This window comes from Plectropomus leopardus, chromosome 14, assembly GCF_026936395.1.
Source record: "Plectropomus leopardus strain MGB_pleo_1.0 chromosome 14, ASM2693639v1, whole genome shotgun sequence".
NCBI lineage: Eukaryota > Metazoa > Chordata > Actinopteri > Perciformes > Serranidae > Plectropomus > Plectropomus leopardus.
The window spans coordinates 17,573,394-17,595,195 of NC_142189.1; the positions used below are offsets into that span (position 1 = coordinate 17,573,394).

The 21,802-nt window shown below is 38.7% G+C and overlaps 1 protein-coding gene across 3 annotated transcripts in view; it reads left to right on the forward strand.

The window, feature by feature from the left end:
• Positions 1–21,802, forward strand: part of ltk (leukocyte receptor tyrosine kinase) — a 65,700-nt gene that overhangs the window by 14,800 nt on the left and 29,098 nt on the right. For all 3 annotated transcript variants that reach the window (XM_042500984.2, XM_088087254.1, XM_088087255.1), the window contains exons 2-11: positions 9,366–9,431; positions 12,693–12,842; positions 13,146–13,374; positions 15,161–15,300; positions 16,300–16,437; positions 18,271–18,420; positions 19,010–19,110; positions 19,233–19,393; positions 20,186–20,280; positions 21,478–21,549. In XM_042500984.2, coding sequence (XP_042356918.2) covers positions 9,366–9,431; positions 12,693–12,842; positions 13,146–13,374; positions 15,161–15,300; positions 16,300–16,437; positions 18,271–18,420; positions 19,010–19,110; positions 19,233–19,393; positions 20,186–20,280; positions 21,478–21,549 — 1,302 coding nt within the window. The remainder of the gene's footprint in view (positions 1–9,365; positions 9,432–12,692; positions 12,843–13,145; positions 13,375–15,160; positions 15,301–16,299; positions 16,438–18,270; positions 18,421–19,009; positions 19,111–19,232; positions 19,394–20,185; positions 20,281–21,477; positions 21,550–21,802) is intronic.

Here is a 21,802-nt window from a genome sequence, read left to right on the forward strand (position 1 = left end):
ATAGTAAACCAGTGTGGCAAATCAAGTCATGTCTGGCTAACAACAAATGAATTAACGTCTGGCATGAGAGTCCTGGGAGAGTCTGAGCTTTTCTGAGCTGCATTCACAAGTTGTTTTTTGCTGTAGATCTTTTCAACAATTTACCGAAACCACAAAGCAGGCATGCCCTAACCCATGGTCCAAACCCTCATCAAAACTTGGCGCTGTCAGCATGTAGACTGTTGTTTTGTTTCCTATAGCAAAGGAGATTTTTAACAACAAAACACAACAACAAAAGGCCAATGGCTGTCTACCTCCGGTGATTCAGAATAGTTTTTACCATTTTATTTGTTTGTTAAGGACATGGTGGTTTGGGCTCACCTTGCAGGCTAATGGTCCTTCCCAGATTGGAGGCTTCCTGGAAGTTACACTAAATTATTTCTTCTCTATTTAAAGACGGTAATCTAATTCTGACCTGTACTTTTTAATCTTATAATTTGTAGGTTTTGCTTAGCTCCATAATAAGTCAGTCATCTTATACTGTGTGCTGCGGTAAATTTTTAGTAGAAGCACACAGGTGGACTGAAGGTTCAATTAAAGTCAGATTATTAAACACTGTTACCACGAGCGTAAGAGGCTAAGCATTATTTTCAATTTCCAGTACTAATGAAATCTGTCAGCAATTGTTCCCAAGTTGCCTGCATGTTCAGTAGTAAGTTCCGAATCATGCTGGTATGTGCAATTGGTTTCCAAATATTTATGTGTGTGTCTGGAGCTTAACAGATGATGTTTTTAGAAGTTATATCAGCATTTGCTTCTGTTGGACGGGCCTCTGAGCACAGACAAGAGCAAAAAAGTGAGTGTGTGCGGTTTGTGAATGGTAGTTAAGAGATGAAATATGAAATGCAACAATGAGTTTAAAAGTTTGAACTTTAAATGGTTACACATGGCACTTGAAAAAATAAACAGTGAACTGAAATGATGGCTGGAATGTTTTTACAGTTAAAGCTCCTCATATGAATAATTTCTGACTCTGGGGGAGCTTTGCCTCATCTGAATTTCAGGATCTAAGTTACAGTTTCTCAGCTGCGACCCAATTTTAGGACACCAAGGCATCATGACTATAATTTACAATACTGTTTTGTTTTTAAGACATAAGAGGAGATGCACATGTTACACATAAAGGGGATATAAATGTTCTTAAACATCAGTAAATTTCTTGTCTTCTATATCCCCAAGATTGGTAAAGGAAAGAAGGTGGACACCAAAAAATCACGCATGTGCATGTACATCATCAACCAAACAATCTTCATGGGCAACACTTGATTAAAACAAAACAAAAACAAACACTGCCTGTGAACTTAATCCAGACAGCAATTACGTTTGTCTCTACAGTGTAATTGATAAAACTAATTAGTCATATCTAAACATTATTTCGAGGAGACAGGGTTGGATTAAGGCTATATATACAAAACTGACTTGACTTGAGTGAGCAAATTTTCAAATGCTTTGCTTGAAAATCTCTCAAAAATAATTACTTATTTTCAAATTGGTACAGTTTGTGACAGATGCAATCCAGAAATAAATTCACAAATGAAAAAAAACAACTCTAATTTACGTCAGGCTTGTTTTGTTTTCTTGTTCTTTTTTATAACATCCAGTAGTACAATAAGACCGAATTCACTTAAAACAAATAACTTGCACTTTGCATGTACGGGAATTCAGTTAATTAATTTTCAACCATATTGATCCCACAGAGGAAATTTCATTTAGACTATATTATTATTTCATCATGAAGACGTATGTTCTGAGGTCAAAGGGGGGCAGAAACATCCAGTCGAGCATAGAAGCAATAATTGGTGAAAAAGATTGTTCCTGGAAATCTTTTCATTCCCAGTAGTAATTGGTTAATGTGATTTGTAACAAAGCATTTTTTGAATGATTGTGGTTTGGGGACTTATTTTTGTTGTTAGTCACATAAGATTGTGACCCAGATGTTGCAGTACTGACATTCACATTCTCTGATATTTTAAGTGGTAGAGATTGTACACAAAGGGAATATATGAGAGTGTAAAGCGTTGATTTATCATGCCCTTTGCTTTCAAATAGTGTTAAACTCTAAGAGCTCAAGTAATGACAGGAACGTTTTTGTTTAATGTAAGGATGCGCTTGTGAAATTTTTGGGCTGTTATAAATAATGATGTTTACAGTAACAATTTGGCCAATACTGATCTGATTTTTTGTTGTTGTTTTTATTTAATTAAAGTAGTTATATATATATTCCCCCCTTTTGTGCCAGAGAAACAAAGAAATTTGATTATGAAAAAATAACTGAACTGTTTTAAAGTCATTCACCCTCATATAACAGTAAGATAAAACAGCCAATTAGAAGACAGCACTTTGTGGGCAATTAGTATAGTGTAATTTTCACTGCTTTCATACTCAATATGATTTATGAATTCACTGACAAAATTATTGCCGTTGCAATAATGAAAACGAACCTCAAACTCTGTATGACCTGTGTCCCAGCCTGTTATTATAGGTGACGACAGTGACCGCTTCTTGGAATTTGGGGAAAAAATGCTTGACAGAGAGCTGAAGTTGTGTCTCCTTTTAGCCTTTTTTCCTTCAATGTGCTTTGTCACAACCCAGCTATTTTGAAAAACAACCCACGTAAGCCTGGTTTTTAAACGTAGACACAAGCTTACATTCCTGTTAAAGGGGCATGGAAACAGACATAAATTTTGAATTGTTTTTCCAGTGAAAGATAAAGTGAAGCTCTTCAGTTGGTGTCTGGCAGGGTCATTTGTTCAGCCTAATTATCCAGGCTCTGCTTTCTTTGTGGCCATGAGAGATCTGGGGATTGGGGGATTATATTCTTTGATTTTAAGCTTTAAGAACCATGTGCACTTATGCAGCACACTGTAAAAGCACAAACAGATGTGCACAATACAGGGTTGAATCTTAAAGAGTTAGTTTGTCATTTTGGAAAGTGGGCTTATTACCTTCTTTTCAAGTGTTAGATGATAAGATTCATATACTGTTTGGAGCAAAGGAGGAAGTCAGGTGAGGTTGTTAAAAACATAGTCGTTGTCTGGTCACTGTCGGGGGACGTGTGGAGGGCAGAGTCGATGAGGGGGGAAAACAGTCCTTTCCCCCAGAATGTAAATGTTGAGAAAAAGCAGTATTTAAACTTGCATAAGAGAAACTACTACTAAATTACCATTATTTATTACAGATGTGATTTATTTAACTTACTGTCAGGTCAGAGCTCTATAGCCATTAACGCTATGACATAATAGGTGAGTATTTTAGTAAAGTCCCTGCACGTTTTGAGACAGTATAGCAGCGCTAACGTTACTTAGTGTCTTTGGCTTATGTTTTGGCAATGTGCTATGACTTTATTATGCAGGGATCCTTGCAGGTTTTAAGTGTTTTTTTTTTTTTACCAGTGGCTAAACAATCCAACATATTTTAAGCATTAGACTGTTTTTGTTAAGAGTTAATGCATCCTAATCATTCAGTCCTCTAGGGTTAAAGCATTGTACTACGAAACTGAATACCGCTATGACAATAACAAAAAAAGCAACATTTCCTTTCCTCCTCCACTGCCTGTCAGACATTTTACATATACTTCTAATAAAAATATGATATTAAGTTTCAATTATAAAAAAAGTGTTTTTTCAACCAAAAAAAGAAACATTTATTTTTTAGACCATTTTTGTTCCTTTAAGGCCATTGTAACTGATAATAATAATAGTAATTGTGTAAACTGTATAGTGTATACTATTTTCTGAGACAGTTTTAAAGGGGTGTCTGTGGCTCAGGAGGTAGAGCAGGTTGTCCACTAAACAGATGATTAGCTCTTCAAGGCCGCATGTCAAAGTATTCTTTATGATACTGAACCCCAAATGGCTGCTGCTGATGGCTGTTCACATGTGCTGTGTGAGCGTGTAAGAATCGTGATAGTCTATGGTGAGAATGGTTACTAAATAGCAGGTGGCACCTTTTAGCCTTTGCCACCAGTGTGCTTTACAAGTGCAGGTCCATTTATTGTGCTTTGAAAATCTCATGCCTTTGCAACCCTACTCTACACTCCTACACTGACCCTGCATTTGTGCCTACTTCTAACCAAACCATAGCCAGAGAGCTGCCATAAAACATCTTAAAACAGTATTTAATACTATTTAAAAAAGTAAAACAGTATTTAAAAAAAGACATTCATAACCTTTTTTTTTTTTTTTTTTAAATGACGTCACCCTGCTGCTCCTGTACTTGCTAGGACAAGTTCATGTTGACTCTAACTCTTACTGATTTAACAAGCACTACCCGTTCTCAGACTCCTTTGTGACATCCTCTTGTGGACGCTGTGATTTCCTGTCAAAGCACCAGACAAATAACTGCAGTGTGAGTCATAGCTAATTTGATATACTGTGAACATTGTCAAAGCTACTGTACATATTCAACCAGGGAGGATCAATTACATAAAACAATGACTGTGTTTATATTGTAATGTTTTTTTTCAGTGCCCTGTTCAGCTGACGCATGTGCTCCGGTTGTGTGCATGCATGGCTAGTTTTGATGAACTCTGTGTAGCCATTTATCCGTCTGACAGCCTGGCGCTTTCTCTGTCTCTTTCTCTTTTCACAGTGGGTGCCACTAAAAACAATTTGTGAATGATTCACTGCAAATAAAAGTGCATCATCCACCCATGTATGTACTACTCTGACCTCAGTAGCTCCACTAAATGGCAACAGTGAAAGCAAGTGCAGGCTAATGCTGTAATTTTATAGTCAGCTTTACGTCACCTCAGTGTCACTGTTGCACCATCTGTCTCCCAAGAAAACACTGCCCTAATCCTTTGTAACCAGTTGTTGTTCAGTGGGAAGCTTCCCCAGCCTGTTTTCAGACATCTCATTTATAAAGCTTTAAAATTTTCTGCTTAGGATTTGGTTTAGTGACAGACACAACATAAAGACACACCTTTTATGTCTGAGTTGGCACTTTGATCTGGCTGAATACTCTTCCAAGGAGTGGGCACAAAAGTTTACTCCTCAGGGGTGCCTGGTGACTCAGTGGATAGAGCGGGCGCCCCATGTAAATAGCCGCAGCGGCCGCGGGTTCAATTCCCCTCTCTATCCCCCTTTCACACTTGTGCTGTCCTATCAAGTAAAGGCAAAAATGTCCAAAAAATATCTTGAAAAAAAAGAAAGAAAAGAAGCTGATTCCTCTCAGTGGAGAGCTAATGTTTGTTGGTGAGAGTTTTTAATTTCAGCATGTTTTGTTCATAAATGTTAGAGTGCTCTGACACACACTTGAATGTGCTCATGAGTGCACACTTGCAAAGGCTCAAGCACGCTCAATGGAGTGCTTTTATTATGTAAGTTGAAGCCTTAATTATGAAGTGCCTCTGCAAACGCTTTTGTGTCTCTGTGTACATGCATGTGTAGGTACATGTGTATAACGCACAAGCTCTGTTTGTGCTTGAGTGCCGTCTGTATCTGTTCCCTTGTCAATGACTCCTCTTCTTCAGTAAGCCTCCACCTGTCTTCATACTCGATGATGAGATCATGGCTCTCTCTGAAGTCAATTGAGCTGTCATATGTCACCCTGAAGGGAATAAGGGATGAGGGATTTGTAGGGATCAGGACTTTGTTAAGCAGACAGAGAGTTCGGAGGAAGGTTCTCACTCTGCGGCTGATGACTCAGCGTAAACTACATGCAGATGGATTCTTGGCCTTTAAAGTTGCCATGTTGCGCTTTTTAATTTGTTGGAAATGTTTTATGTCTTTGAAAACATGTCTCGATACTTTGGCCAGGTGCAAAAGGCATGCAGCATACTTTGCTGTGTACAAATGATACCAGTGGTGGGTTGTAACAGTTTTTACAGAGTGCCACTGCATATGTTAAAAGTGTTCAAAGTCTTTTGTATCTCCAGAGGGAGCTGCTCGCTTTGATAGATACTCTTAAGCAGTATCTGAAATTTACTTTTTGACTTACTGGCCAAGGTGGCTGGTAGATGACAAAAATCCTCTTGCTTCAGTACATTTCATCCAGATAATAATGTATTATGTTAAAGGCAAACTTAGAGAAGAGGCAAGAGCAAAATCTGATGCAAAAATATTAAATATATTGAACACCATTGCCTCAGCATGTGAACAAATTCCCTGTTGTGAGCAGTGATGCACTGTTTATGTCTAGGGCTTTTAGTTTGAAAGGTAAGGGCAGAAGAAGTGGATCTAATGTGCTGCCGCTGACGATGTGAGAGGCACTGAAGAGTTTGCTGTCTTGGTTCAAACTATGGGACCGCCGCGTTAAGATCTCATAACCAGTAAACAGTGCTGCAGAGCTTATAGCGCTTGAGATGGTCATGTTACCATGGTCACACACATGACGTAGGTGTGTGTGTATATTTGACAGTGAGACAGCTAAGGGGCAGCAAGCAGCAGAGCTGTGCAGCCCGAAATGACACCAACACACGACAGAGACTCAGCATAGTTTAGGACATGATTATTTTGGCAGAGACACTAACCTGCCAGTACGACGGAGGCCTTCCAAGATTTATTTCAAATGGAAAATCTACCTACATTTGCACTTGGCCGGTGTTAATTTCAGATCCTGCTCTCAAGTGATGTAACTTGAGGCTGCGATGGTTAAGCCAAAGAATAATGCGTTTAAGTCATCACAATGTGAAGTCTGTGCAGCGGGACCTCATGTGCTGGGCCAATGTTAGAAACACTACTGCCCATATTCCGTTGCCTGTATACCCCAGGAGAAAACCTGGAAGCTAGAAGAGAGGGTACATATTACTGGTGGTCAGGTCAATAAGTGGCCTTTTCTGTCAGAGAACATTAGATGGGATGACTTTCCTGAGCTGTACAGGATCTGCAACTTAACCACAAAGCCCCAACCTTGAAATTAACTTAAGCCGCAGCTGCTTTGATCTTAGGAAGCTGTACTGATGTCGATACAGCCTTTGTCCAAAGAAAGTACACAGTTTCAAACTAAGACAGCCTGTGCCTTGGAAACATTCAAACCCAAAAGGTCCAAACCTAGGAGGGGTTTGGGTAGGTCCCCCGGAGAGATTTTTTTCCCCATTTAGATATATGCATTATTTTTAAAGCCATTTAGAATCACAGAATGCCCACAATTTTCTTCATCATCTGCAAAAAACATGATTGTTACAAATGAAAAAAACAACAACGTCCTGTAGAGCCTATTTTCTATTTTGTATTTAAATGTTCTCCCACATCACAAGTTGAGGATGACAAATTTTCACCTCACCACCTAAAAAGAGGCAAAATGGGTAAGGTAGGAATTTACTGCAAGGGCATAGCCTTTGTACATGGGGCATCCGCTCTACCAGGTGAGCTACTGGGTGCCCCAGAATTACTAATCTTGCAACCTATTTTTGTGTTATGCTATATTTTCCTGGCAAATCTACATAGTTTGAATCAGTGCCATAATAATCTGAGCTCTAATTGCAAGTCAATGATGCAAAGTAAATGTGGTCTTCAGCACTATAGGTTAAGAGAATAACACTTACTCAACTATATTAGATTTCTTTAGGACTAGGATGGTACGATAAACAACACAGGTGTATATCATATCTGACTGACAAAGTTAAAGGTGTTTCAGAAATCTAAAAGTTTCGGGGCGTTTGAGAAAACATTTGGGGCCTGGGCTCCAGAAGCCAGCCCCTGCTCTGCCTCTGCTTTCTGAAGAAGACACACCGTTCAAAGTCACACTCTGTTCAAAGCCACAAACAGCAGCTCTGCTCTCTGAAGATGAGGCACTTCATTGCCTCTTTTTTCATAAAAGAGAGTGCCATTGTGTTCATTTTATTTTTTTACTTCATTTTTTAAATCTGAACTTGACGTGGTGAAATGGGAAGGAGCGAGACGTTGAACTGACGTTTGAGTTCTGGGGGGATTCCCAAAGCAACTGTTTTCCATGTTAATGTTGGTTATTTGTCTGAATTCCCCTCTTTAAAAAGAGTATTAAAATTTTCCAGTTTCCCCATTCAGAAATCTATCCATAGTAGCTTTTATTCCATAATTACAAATGAATAGCCAGTCTGCCATACAAATACATGACCCCCTAACCCTTAGTCATTATTATCACCAACAGCTTTTTATAAACTGTCTTCTAAATATCTCAATTTGTCCTGCCTGGCATGTGTGACCTTGCCTTAAAGGCTCCAGAGAACAGAGTGTCATTGTTCAGAGGCCAGTACATGAGTTAAGTTGTGTTGACCCACTCGGACATGATCATCCCCCTCAGTGTCCACTGGTCATGCTAGTTAGTTATTTCAATGTCATGTCACGTGAAGAGTGCCCTCCCCCTCAGTCATCCTTCAACACAAGACTGCGTCTGTGGGTCATTTGTTCTGAGTGTTTGGTCAGTCTGTAGTGGCCTTATTTCTGGATCAGCTCTGTGGTTTACGCATCCATCGGCCTTAATTAAGCTTTAAATCAGATTCATAGTAATAGTTTTATCTAACTAGCAATACTTTTTTAATCCTTCTATCTGGAAATTATCTTAATTTTGGCCTTTTATTTTCTTTAAATACTTATGTCATTATCACAACAAAACGACTGCTCATTTTTCTAAACTATAAGAGCAAATCTTGATCTGTGGGAGTTCAAATGATCAGAAATCCCACATAATATCAGACCAGGTTATTTGTGTGTAATAAGCCACAAAGTAAGGTAAATAAAAAGGCTCTTATGAGAAATGGCATCAAATTCCAGTGCTGATAAATTGCCTCCACACTGACTCATCTTCAGCTAATGCAGGTTGGTCACACAAATGTACCTGAAGTACTGTCAGGCAAGCATGTTGAAGGGGATTTAATCATGTTGAGTGTCTTGCAAAACAGAAATAATTGTGTTTTTAAATCATTCTTTTTGTTGAAAGTTAAGTCTAATGCATTAGCTTCCATGAATTCAGGGCATATTGGGAATAACGTGTTGGTTTGAATAGACAGTTCAAAATTTCCTCCCCTTTAATGCACTAGTAGGTGAAGAGTTGGCAGAACATCACTTCACTCTGTTGACGTAGTATACCATAGTAAATGCCTACATAAAAAAACAAATAATATGTATTGTGTTTTGCCTTATTTCTTTGTTTGATTTGTTTTTATTTTGACCTTAAAAATCTCCTGTACTTGCAGCCCATCTCAGCATGCTCATGTTTTACAGCCATGTATTCCTCTTATATGCATGTGAACTGAGTTGCTCTGGCTGGAGCTCCACTCAGGCACCTTTTTGTTTCCTCAACAATTTTCCAAATGATAGTAACATGGAAAATGCACTGTATAGTAGCTTGAAGTACTGTATGTAATGTAGTAATGTAATGTAACCACTTTGTCTGTCTCTCCTTAGTTATCAGCACCTGCCATGCTCTCTTGGACAGATTTCTGGATTCAGAGGACCAGTTTTTTTGGCCAGGTATGTACACATGTACAAAGAAAAAAAATCTATCTATCTACGTATCTAGCTATCTATCTGACCATGAACAACAATGTACAATAAAGTCAGGCTTTTTTCTGGAAATTGTGAACAATGATACAGTAGCGCACAGTGAAAAAATGCTGGAATAAATACTGAATGATTAATGTTATGGCCCCTGACACCCATAAGCCATTAGCCAATGTTGGGTTGTTGGTAAGCACCTCTGGCCCTACTTTTTGCAGTATGCGCCGCACTGTTGGCACTAGTCCACACTAGTCAGCAGAAGTTGGTGTTGAATTGAAGTAACCCATTGATGAGAGAAATCAATCTGATTGGCTGATAAGTGAGGCAGTTGGCCGTCATCTCTGCTTCTTCTTTGATTTTGATTTGGTGTGTTTCGGTCACATCAAGAACCTTTCCACGGGTGCACTGGACAGCATTGCTGTTGTTGGCACATTTTATGGAGGCTTGAATTTCTTATAAAATGTAAACACATCTAAAACCAAACTAAACCAAATTCATAGCATAAATTAAACTTAACTTACAGCATATTAAAGCTTCATTCATTAAAAAGGCTTTAAAAGACAGCCATATTTAGTGTTAATTTACTAATGCATGCACTTATTTCATTTTCTGCCTTTCATTCTCATCAATTATTGTCCACCAAATCCACCATAATATTCCACCATAAGAACTGCGTCCCTTCAGTTGCTGACACAAGCCATTTTACACTAAAACATCTGCAGGGCTGTGTTGTTGACGATGCAGTAGCTTCAGAAATGAGTGAAGTATGGGCTTTTAATTGTGGAAATACAAAACTTTTACCTACAGTATGTCCTGGGTGTTACCTCCAGGGCATGATATGCACACTGCATGCCAAACATCCTCAATGTAGCCTCTTCATTATGAATTTAATAGAAAGATGACGGTCTGTAATTTTGACAGAATTTAAAATCACACTATCAATATTTCTAAATACCCTAGTGTACTGTAATACTGTACTGTAATACTGCCCATGCCAATAGTTTTATTAGTCACTGTAAAGAGATTATTGAATTTAATAAGCAGCTAACATAACTGTATTACAGACACATCTAAGAAAACAAGTGTTCCTGTGATCATCCTTGTCACTGTTATCATCACTTGTCATGATTATTTGATTTCCTTCACATACAGCACCTGGAAACCCAAAATCTTTTTCTAGCTTAGGATTGACGGTATTGTAAATGGCAGTTATCCACCAGGAATAACTTGAGGAACAGAAAAGTACTCGTTATGAAGTTCAGTTGACGCAAGGGTTAACAGTACTGTCCTGTTAGATGGTGAAATCAAAAGAGAAAAGCAGCGCAAAAGCACCATGCTGACACCAGGACAACATATTTTTTAGATCAATTATGATCAAACGAAACTTATTTTTAGGTTGTTTTATTAAAGAAAGAAATGAAAGTGGCTTTCAATTAAAAAAGAATTTATTAATGCGCCTCAAATTTCATTCTTTTTCCCCCAGAGGGATTCTTGTGATTGTTTGCAATATTAGCTGTAGAGGCAGTTTCCTCTCCAACCATCACATGATGTCTTGAACGCCTCATTCTCCTCCGTCCCGTTAATCAGCTCCCCAAAACAGACAGACACACAATCACTGAGAAATGTACAAAGGTTCTGTCTGTTTCGATGTAAGCAGATTTGTGAATTCAATTAAATTTAGAGGAAATATGGGCCACGAGCCAAGAAAGTAAATTAGTCCATGTGGGGGTCATGATCCAGGTGTGACTCCAGGATACTATTATTTAACATTGTCACATAATGTTTTTTTAAACAACTTTGCTGGGGGGGTTGTAATGAACTATAGTGATTACTTAATGGAGAGCTTCAGTTACATAAATGAGGCAGTTCTAAAGCCAGAAAATGTCAGATGTAAACATTTTTTGTTATTAAAATGGGACATTTAGAGGGTTTTGTGGTCCTGGCTAATGGCGTCATGTATTTACTTTTGAAGATTTAAAAATTCTCAGAAAAACATTTTTTGTATGTTGAGATCATTAAATATCATTATTCCTTGTACAGAAACTGAAAAACATCTTATTTGCTTATCTTCTCTCTAGCATTAATAGAAGTCAGTGCTGGCTCATTTTAGGGGAAATCACAGATGCTGTTAGTTTGCTGCATTTTTTGTTGATTAGTGTGTTTTGAAAATTCAAGATTTATTTTGTTAAATTATCATTTTTGTAGAAGATAACATCTTACAGCAGATATATTTGATCAAAATATTATGTGGAATTTAGGGCTGTACCCGACTGAATTTTGTCAGTTGAATCGAATTTGGCTGTTCACTACAAATATTTGTTCTTTTTTTGTATATATAGTTTGAGAGTTTGAATGGGGTTCAGTGGGACGTTCACTGTGACAGTGACATTCAAGTAATATAGTAAACAAGCTGAACACATTTTTGCAGAGTCTGGATATCAAACAAAAGCCAGAGACCTTATCACATCAAGTTGCTGTGATCTGTTAATTCCCAACTTGTAAGTAGGAGTCAGAAATGATCTGTTTTATCTGTTTAAAGTTATCTCGTAGCCTGACTGGGCAAAACCTTTTCAATTACGGGAATTTGCCTCTGTGTCTGCAGCAGCCTGTACCTAAGGGCAGCATGAAAGCAGTAGCGCTCAACAAAAGTACACTGACTAAAAGTAAATCAAAAACAAAAGATGACTGCATGACTTGAAGGAATTTCTGAGTGATGATTTGAATCTCCGTCACACAATTTTATAAGCATTGTAAAAAGACAATCAAACGTAGATCATAACCTTATGTCCTTATGGAGACGGGGAACAACAGGATACACAGGAAAGCAATTCAGGCACTCAAACATCTGTCAACACGGATGGAAATATTAAAAAGCATTTATTATTGTTGATAACTCATTACAGAGCCGACATGTTTTGACCAGTGTGGTTCATCGTCAAGGCTCTTAAAATTGTTTTTTTATTTGTTTGGGTATGCTGTCCAACAACAAAACACACAATCGCATGAAAACAGCAGCAACGAGGGTCAACAGAGTCACTTTCAACCTGCAAAAACATGAGAAACACACAGACAGAGAGGTAGAGCAGTACCATGTTGCAACACCATGCTAATGATGAAATACCACTTTGTCATTTCATTAATCACTGTGATTTCTTCTGTTTATTTTCTAGCATTTAGTAAACCTCCTCCATCTTTTCCCAAGTCATGAGATAAACTCATCTTTCCGTCTTTCAGACGCCAGATGTGATTTTGAGTCACCATGCCTCTGGACTTTATCAAATCACAGCGACCAAAGTGACTGGTCAGTTGTGTCACCGCACCAACCAGAAATCACTCAGGTGGGGATGACGCCTACGACCGACAGCACGTGGAGAGGCTCTAATGGTAAGAGTGCAGAAACACGAAGGAGAAACTTAAATAAGAGGTCAGGATATGGCTCATGCTCTTTCCTTCTATGAAATGTATTTACAGTAAAGGAAAAACCAAGTAAAAGATCTTTGGAGTTACTCAAAGCTGTATCGAATCAGTGCCTTGAGGTTTATTTTGATTTTGTGCACAATATATCCTAATGCCTCGTCTGAGTTGTCATGGTAAAGCATTCGTCAAATGATTTACAGGAGTGACAGTATTCTGTGGTTTCCATAAATCTGTCATGCATGAAATTTCTACTCTGTTTTATTACCTCAGGGCACTTTCTTCTCCTGAGCCCCTCGTCTGCAGCTGAGGCCTCTGGGAGATGCGAGTACCACTTAACCAGCCCAGTCTTGCCAGCAACCTATGCGCACTGCGTCTTGCAGGTGGCTCTGTATGACCCCAGTTCAGTGGTGGGGAACCTCATGGTCCTGATTAAACCTGTCCGTTCAGATTCAGCTGTCCGCTCTATGGCTCTCAATTACAGGAGACGTGACGACCGCAGGTCAGCAAGTACACTCACAACAGGCACTCCATGCCTCTGCGATTACATTTGTGCAGAATAGCTATTTATTTATTGTGCATCGCAACATGTCCAGTTAATTAGTGTCAAAAAGCACAACCCTGCACCTTTACTGATTGAAGTGCTTGTCAAGTTGAAGTCCAGCCCATGAAATAAATAAAAGGGAGCTTAGATTTTCTGCAATGAAATGTGACACAGGCCTTCAGATGGAGCAAGGGCACAGAAACTAATACTGTTTACTTCTGTGTATCTAAAGTTAAATAAAGAAAATGTTCCTCAGCTGTCATATGGGACAAACTCTAGAACTGTGACTGTGTGGGGACAGTGGTCCCCTGTGTATTGTTTGGGAAAAGGGGACAGGTATTTCCTATTGATCCAGTGCTGAAGTACAGCCATCCTTAGAGCAGCTAAAAGCATTCATGTGTCCAGATGCAGACTCTGGAAATGAATTTATTTATAATTGGTCAGGACAGAAGAGGGATGGATGGGCATATGCAATACGTTTGTACATTGGCTTTGTTAGTGTTCCTGCAGTAATGGACTGAGCAATTCCATTATGAGGCACACACAAGCATTGGCTTCATTTAGTCAGCCCACCATTCATGGCTTGCTAACCAACAGAGATGCACTCTCTCTTTAAAGCACAGCCCCCATCCTGTGTGACGCGTCTTATTGGTGCTGTGTGTTGTGATGTCTCACCCATACTGCCCATTTTAGGGAGTATACAACTGCCCTAACTGAGTATTTTTCATCCAAAACAGAGGCTTAATGGCCGAGGAAACGGCTGCTAGATTGTGTGCACTTTGAGAGGTGGAAATGTAATTTATGAAGTAAAGCTCTGTAAAGGTGCTATCACATTGTGGTATTTGGAAGCAATTTGAGTTTTTAAAAAATGTGGAATTGTTTTATATGATGGTTGATGTAGTCACATTGTTGTAAGAGCAAAGCTGCTGTGTTTTTTTCCCTTTTTTTGTGAAGATAAAAATGTCATGCAAATAACAGAAATTTTGTCACAATAATTCTTTTGAACAAGCAGAGTGCTCCTGTGCTGTCAGTAACAGCCAATCAAAACATGCATTAGTGATTCGTTCCTTTTTCAGCCTTGGAGATTGCCGCTTGGTTTTGATAGACATTGCAGCTGGCTGCACATGGACATGAAAAGGAACCATTGTGCAAATACGAGTGAAGGATGAAGGTCGCAACTGTTATACAGTGCAGGTTTTAAAAAAGGTTTTAAAACAGTGCAAATGTTTTAAGAGGAAGGAAATATATTCAGCATGCTTGTTTGGCCTTCATAGTGAAAAATGAGAATTGTTCAAACAAAATGGTCGTTTACAGTGTAATGCCACACAGCTGAGCTGCCACAGGGTTTGTTTTGACAGAAACTTCTGTTCAAGTAGATTTTAAATAGTTTTCAAGGAGTAAAAAAGTCTTCGTCTTGAAAACAGCAGCCGGTTACTGTGGGACCAAAACTGTTATTGACTGTGGTCATGATGATTTCATTCAATTCTGCAATATTTGGCCCGAGAGTGTTTTTGTAATAAGTTTGGATGAATGGGAAGGAAACATCCCTAAGTCACCATGGCTTTTCTTAGTTGGCCAAACAGCTACAAGCACAGGTCCAATTCTCTTGTATTAGATCAATAAAAAACATGGAAAATGTTTTTTTTATATTGGTTGTTTCCAAACAAACCAATAAAACTACGAGGATGATGTGAATTCCTACAACTGACATTAAATGACATTTCTCTGTGATTGGTTGATGCAGGGCTGAGTGGGAAGTTCTGGAGACTGTGATTGGTAGTGTGCACGAGGACTTTCAGTTGATCCTCCTCTACACTTCCTGTCTGGGGGAAGATGGAGTCACTGTGGCTCTGGACAATCTAGCGCTCAAAGACACTGAACCAGGTGAGTTTGTCATTACTTACAGAGCTGTGATTTACTGTTAATTTGTCCTTACCTAACACCTGAGCACTTGTTTTTTCTAATGAGAACAAAGCAAATTGAAGGAAGAAGCAGCACAGTTTGGTTAAACCATAAACTGTTTAAAATAATGGATGTAGCCGCTGTAATGTCACCAATTAGTTTGTAGACTGCTGTTTTAAAGCCTTGAATTTGGCATATTGGCCTTCTCCATCTTGGATTTTTGGAGCCAGAAGTGACCTGAGGTGACCATATTTGTATAGTTGTTTCTAGATGGTTATGTATATTGCTACTTGTATTTCTTTTTTATGTTTGCCTTGAAAAAAATATATATTTCCAGTGACAAATTACAATATTCCATTCTCCAGACCCTGCAAATTAATTTGGCAGGTATAGAAATGTGCTTTCTCAACTTCTGGCAGAGAGTAAGGTATGGTGTGTGTTTTCTTGGCTGGGAGCTGTTGCCAGGCAACGATAGTAGACTCCAGGAAGTTCCTGTATCCAGCAGAGAAATCATCTAGCACCCCCCACTGTAAAAGAGCAAATCGTCATTTATGCATTTTGGTTTTTTTATCAATAAAGAAGTAAGTTACAACTTATTTATTAGTGGGTGTGAGAGGTGCTGTTAGTCAGAGATTTTTTTTTTCCTTTGTACAGAGCCAGGCCGGCTGTTTTCCCTTGATCCCAGTCTTCCTGCTTAACTAAATTAACTGGCTGCTGGCTGTAGGTCACATTTAACGGACAGATATAAAAGTGCTGTTGATCTACGCTCTCCATCCATCTCATTTGAGGATACACAAAAAGAACCCCAAATAAGCATATTTATCGAAATGTACAAGTATTCTTTTTAAAGAAGCATTCAAATTTCAGAATTAAAATACTCTTAACTGTATAAAACATTTTTTGCAGTATGTTAGGATCGTTTCTCCATGCAGTAGAGAATATGTACTGTTGTATAATTGTTGTATGGTTTCTGGATTGCAGAACACGAGGACATTGTGCTGGATGCGGATTGTGGAGACTCTTTCTACTGTATAAATTCAGGAGGCTGCATCGACCAGAGCCAAGTGTGCAACTTCCACACCGACTGTGCTTTAGGAGAGGACGAAGGCTTCATCTGTGGTGAGGTTTCTTTTTGTTTATAATAATATCACAGCATGTGAAATAGATTGCTGTTTTAAGGGAAATTATGGCCCTAAATTCAGTAGCACTTGAAAATGCACGTATGCATTCTGCTTTAGAGGTTCCCCTTTGTATGATAAGTCATTTTTAATTTGATTTGATTTACACCATTGGACTGGTTCTGAGAGTGGGAATGTAAAAACAACATAGAAAGCCAAAAATGTGCCTGTGTGAGTGCTTCAGTTTGTGTGATTGTGGGTGGAAAATTGAGTAAGGCCAGCATTGAGTACAGGAGTCCTAAAACAGATTATATGGTTACTGACAGGCTGTAATCTATTTGCATTAGCTGTATTAAAGTTCAAATCCATGATAATTTGCTAATCTTTTGACTGGAGGGACCAGATTATTCCTAGCCAAGGGCCTCTACACAACATATTTAAAGTGCAGGGAGTAACTTTTATATGGATATTTAAAGTGTGAAGCCTGAGTGCGTTCTCTAATCTTGCATAATTTGTCTCAAAATTTTTAGAAGCTACAAATTCTTTAATTGTATTGTTAAGGATTTGATATAGTTCGCTTTTTTAAAGGCCCAAACACACTAAACCGACATCAAAGAACTAGTGGCGACAAAGTGCCGTCTGTTGCATTGCCTCATGTTGCCTGTGTTACAGCTGAAAAGTTGCACTTGAACACACGACAAAGAAGACAGCGAACTTCAAACTAGCATGTACATTATGCGCCTGAGTGAGAGGAAATAACAATAACTCTCCATTCCGGCAGGTGACGGTGGTTTGTACTCATCATTCAAAAAGGGAAACTGAAAGCCTGACAGGACTGATAAAAGATGTTAGTTAGCCAGTTGGCACATCAACAACAAAACCCGATGTTGATAGAACAAAGGATATTTACTGTGCACTAGCAAAGAATAACACAACCAGTAACGAGCAGTTTCTTATAAAGGGCTCAATAGCTGAAAACATAATCTCACTTAATATAACAAGTTTGTTTCAGTCAGGGCCTGATAGATAAGATATTCAAGAATGTATTTTAATATCACACCTGTTGTGACATTGATTTGACAAATATGTGCCCAGTTCTGTGTAATGTGACTCCCAGCCTCTGTCTTGTACATTGTGTGATTAAAGGGAATAGATAATTTTGGGGATTGTTCTTATTAGATTTCTTTTTGAGAGTGAGCAAGGAAGAAAATTATCAGTCTTTAGTGTCTTTGCATTAAGAACAGCGTTTGAGAGACCAGAGATCCCCTGTATTTTTTTTTACGTTACCTCTGTTACATTTAGTGAAGCATAACCTGCACAGACAGCTGTTTGAATTACACAAACATCCCACCATTTATGTGTCTAATTTAGTTTATTAGCTGTATATAATCTGATTTATCAGCTCCCAGTCTGTCAGCAGCAGATGGGAACATAAAATCAGTGAATCAGTAAATACAAACAATGTTGATTTCTTCCGGTAGCGCTGACTTCAAGTGTTTTGGTTCAGTAAATATCTGCTGTCAGTCAGCCTGGTGAAGGCAGTTTGACTAGCTGATGTCCTCTCAGCTCTGCAGGAGCTGCTGCTGACAGATTGCTGCTTTAACTGACAGAGACGCTGAATATAGACTGAAGTCTGTGCGGATTGAAATTATTACAAGCATATTTTCTAGTCTGGGAGAGACCATGACACTTTGACCTGCACTTGAAAACATGGCACTCTTGAAATACATCATGTCTTGTTTTGAAAGAAGAGGAATCAAAGGGGAAAAGATGGACTTTTAAGCAGCTGTGATGTCTTTTATTGAAATATGATTGCAATCTTCCCCCTTCCCAGGTACTCTTCCATTTGGCTCTCACTGCTCGTTTGAACAGGATGCATGTGGTTGGTCCGTGTCCAACCAGCACTCAGCCTGGAGAAGGGTTGCTGGAGATGAGCTTCTGGAGAAAGAAGACATGCAGGGTGTCGCTCTGCAGAGTACACCAGGTTGGCAGAGTGTGTGTGTACAGCATGTGTGGATCAGGCATAGTAATACCCTGTTGTCCTGATTTTACTTTGAAATGAATCTTGTCTTGTTCTGATGAATTACTGGAGTGGACTGGACTGGTGTGGAGACATGGTTAAAGTTTAAACTCAGAAACTCAAAATTGGGATATCACTACAGATTTCACATTGCTTACTTTCAAAACATATCTCTGGCTTTGCCCGTCTTGTTCTGTCTAGACCCAGATAATCAAAAGGAATGCATTGTTAGATTACTACCATATGAAGTTACACCTCATGTCCACGTTATTTTCATATGGATCATTTAACTCCAGCTGCAGAACACATACGTCTTAGGAGAGGTGAAAATAGCTTCATATTTAGTTTGATGTTACAACTGCTTTCAATCTTCTGAGTTTTAAATTTAGTGGCTGTTGGCTCTCACAATGAAACATGTACAAAACGCATGGCTCTAAAGGATAAATCACACTTTTTAAACTATTACCATATCTCTGATGTCCATTATTGTGATACGTTTGCTTCAGTGAGCCGGATGGCTTCCTCCTTTTTCATGTTTATTGTGCGCCCCCAGGGCACTTCCTGTTTCTGCAGGTAAGAGAGAGTAATTCTCTTCGAGAGGCATCCATTCAGAGCTCCTCTTTCCCTCCCCCAGTGTCGTCTACTGCCTGCCAGGTCAGTTATTTACACAGATGAAACAGTATAATCACTGTGTTTTTACATCTTTCTTCCCTTCTCCTTGTAAGGCTGCTCTTTTGCAACAGAAGATTTAAGCTTGTGTCTGTTTTTCTGTGCAGATGCGTTTCTCTCTCTACTTGTATGGGGTCTTTAATGGTTCATTGCTGGTGGCTATTGAGGAGAATGGGACCACCACCGCCCCACTGGTCTGGGAGAGAAGTGATCAGTGGACAGACGATTGGGAAGATGTTGCCCTGCAGCTGACTGGCCTTCATCATGGGTGCGTAAAATGAAATGAAAAGGGTAGAGGAGCAGATGATTATGTAACTCTGACGTGCTTAAGCAGAAGAATCGAGGCATGTATGTAAAGATTTCCTCATTTAACTGCACCCTTTTACTACTTCTTTTTCTCTCCATCATTCACAAACAAGCTTTTTTTAGATTCTTAAGTTTTCCTTTACCTTCCCTATCAAAACAAAGTGAGCACTTTAGATCAATGAAAGGAAAATTATGCTTTCAACCTATGACTTTGTAACCATTTTGAAAAAAATGACTTTTTCTTTACTTAATGTGGCCTGTGATGATGGCATGAGGCTGCTTCTTAAATTTCCACAATGGTGTAGTGCCAGCAAAATGTTTGTAAATGCTGGTGTGCCTACCTGCTCTGCCATAATTCAAAATCGTATGTATCGATATATTTGCAGGCTCTCTCTTTCAGAAAGTTGTAATATTCAGACCTTGACCAACCCTGAGATGAGCTCAGTCAGGTGTTCACCCAGACTGTGGTGCCACTGGCACTCCAGTTTGTTTGTGGGTGCAGTTCTTGAATTAAGTAATGTACTGTTGTGTATTTCCTCTTTTTTGTTTTTTTTTTTCTTTTTTTAATCATATTTATTCTATCTATTGTATATTTGTGTATATAGTCTGTTTCTATGTAGTGTGCTATGATCCTTTTGTGCCCTTAATGAAATCATTAAGATTATAATGTTGTTGTGCATGTATTGTGATTAAATTCTTGCTGCTTTTCACATAAGCACAAAAACTGTTGTTCTGTTAATAAACTTTGCTCCAGGTTCCACGTGAAAGTGACAGCTGTGTGGGGTCAAGGCTCCAATGCTGACGTCGCTCTGGATGACATTGCAATTGGAGCAGCCTGTTTCGGCACAGGTAAGCTGTCACTGACATGCCATCCTAAAGTGCTAGAGATGTAACAGAAATGCCTCCATTTAAATTCAGCATATTTGTGGGAATAATTTATGTAAAACCTTACTGGTCACAATAGTGTAACATTTAAATGGAGAGCTAGCATTTCACAAATCGAAGGTTGAATTCATAAACAGAAACAGCCAGTACTGGATGAAGTACCTGAAAGCACTACTTTAGTAAAAGTACAGATATCTTAACAGAGAATAACTTTGGTAGAAGTTACGGTCACGTATTAGAATATTACTTGAGTAAAAGTCTTCCATATGACACATACTGTACTTCAGTATCAAAAGTTATTTTATTATATTAAAGTACTTGAGTATTGAGAGTGAAAGTACAAGTAAATGCTGATAAAAAAGCAAGCAGTCAGAATTTTTAGAATCATGAACCTTATTCCTTCGTAACATACACCACCTTAAAAATGAGCATACATTATGTTTGAAGAAAAGCTAGGCCTTTTTTTTCTCAACTAAAAGGCTTTAAAAAAACAAAATCCAGCTTTTCCTCCCCTCCCAATCCTTTATTCGTCCATCCATCCCTCCCTCATTCCTTTGCTATTTTGTAGTAAGTAAATAAAATGCTTAAGGAATTTGGAGTGAAGTGAAAGGGCACATTTTATTTAGATAAAATAGTAGAAAGATAGTGGAGTAATAGCAAAAGCTGACAGAAATATTAAGTATAGAACAGATGGTCCCAAAATATACTTAAATACTGTAAAAATGTTTTATTACTTCATTACGTTACACCACTGTACACAACTCACTCCAAGGTAACAACAACACCAAGATTCCTACTTTCAGGTGATTACACACAAATGAAAACATAGTTATGAATATTACACACCATTCCCGCCAATAGATCTTTCTGAATCCCACACACTGGTCCTGTAAGTGAAACCATGGAAATGAAGAAAATTCTCTGTGTCTCAGTGTTACCATGTGGATGCAGAATGCTAGGTGAGAAATGATGTGTTTCTGCTCAGGGATTAGTCTCTGGAAATGTGTCCATTCAAAATATCTGTCCCTAGTCGTTCTTGTTTCCTGTGACGCGTGTGACTTTCTGTCTGTATATAATTTATGCTTCAGTGATATGCAGATGTTACAGTGACTCCTTGTCTCTCCCCAACTTTCCATACCTTGGCTTCCTGCCTCTCCTCAGATGAAAACTCTCTCCTGCCCATGGCAGACTTAGAGGATTTCTTAAGCCCTCTTCCAGAGCCTTCAGCCTCAGGTACTGATACCTTGTGGATTTCCACAGCCTACCATGTCATTTTTAATCCATTTTGCATGCAGAATTAACATACCAGTTGGTGGATTGTACACTCACAATCTCTCTTGATGCTTGAAGCTGTATCTGCTAAATCAGCTGACCAGTAGCTTTTCATTCACTCTGCATTCAGCACTCACATACCTTGTGAGTGGTTATGTTTGGTTAATGCAGTTTCCAGTGATTCTTCTAGATGTTAAGCCACATGTTTGTTTCT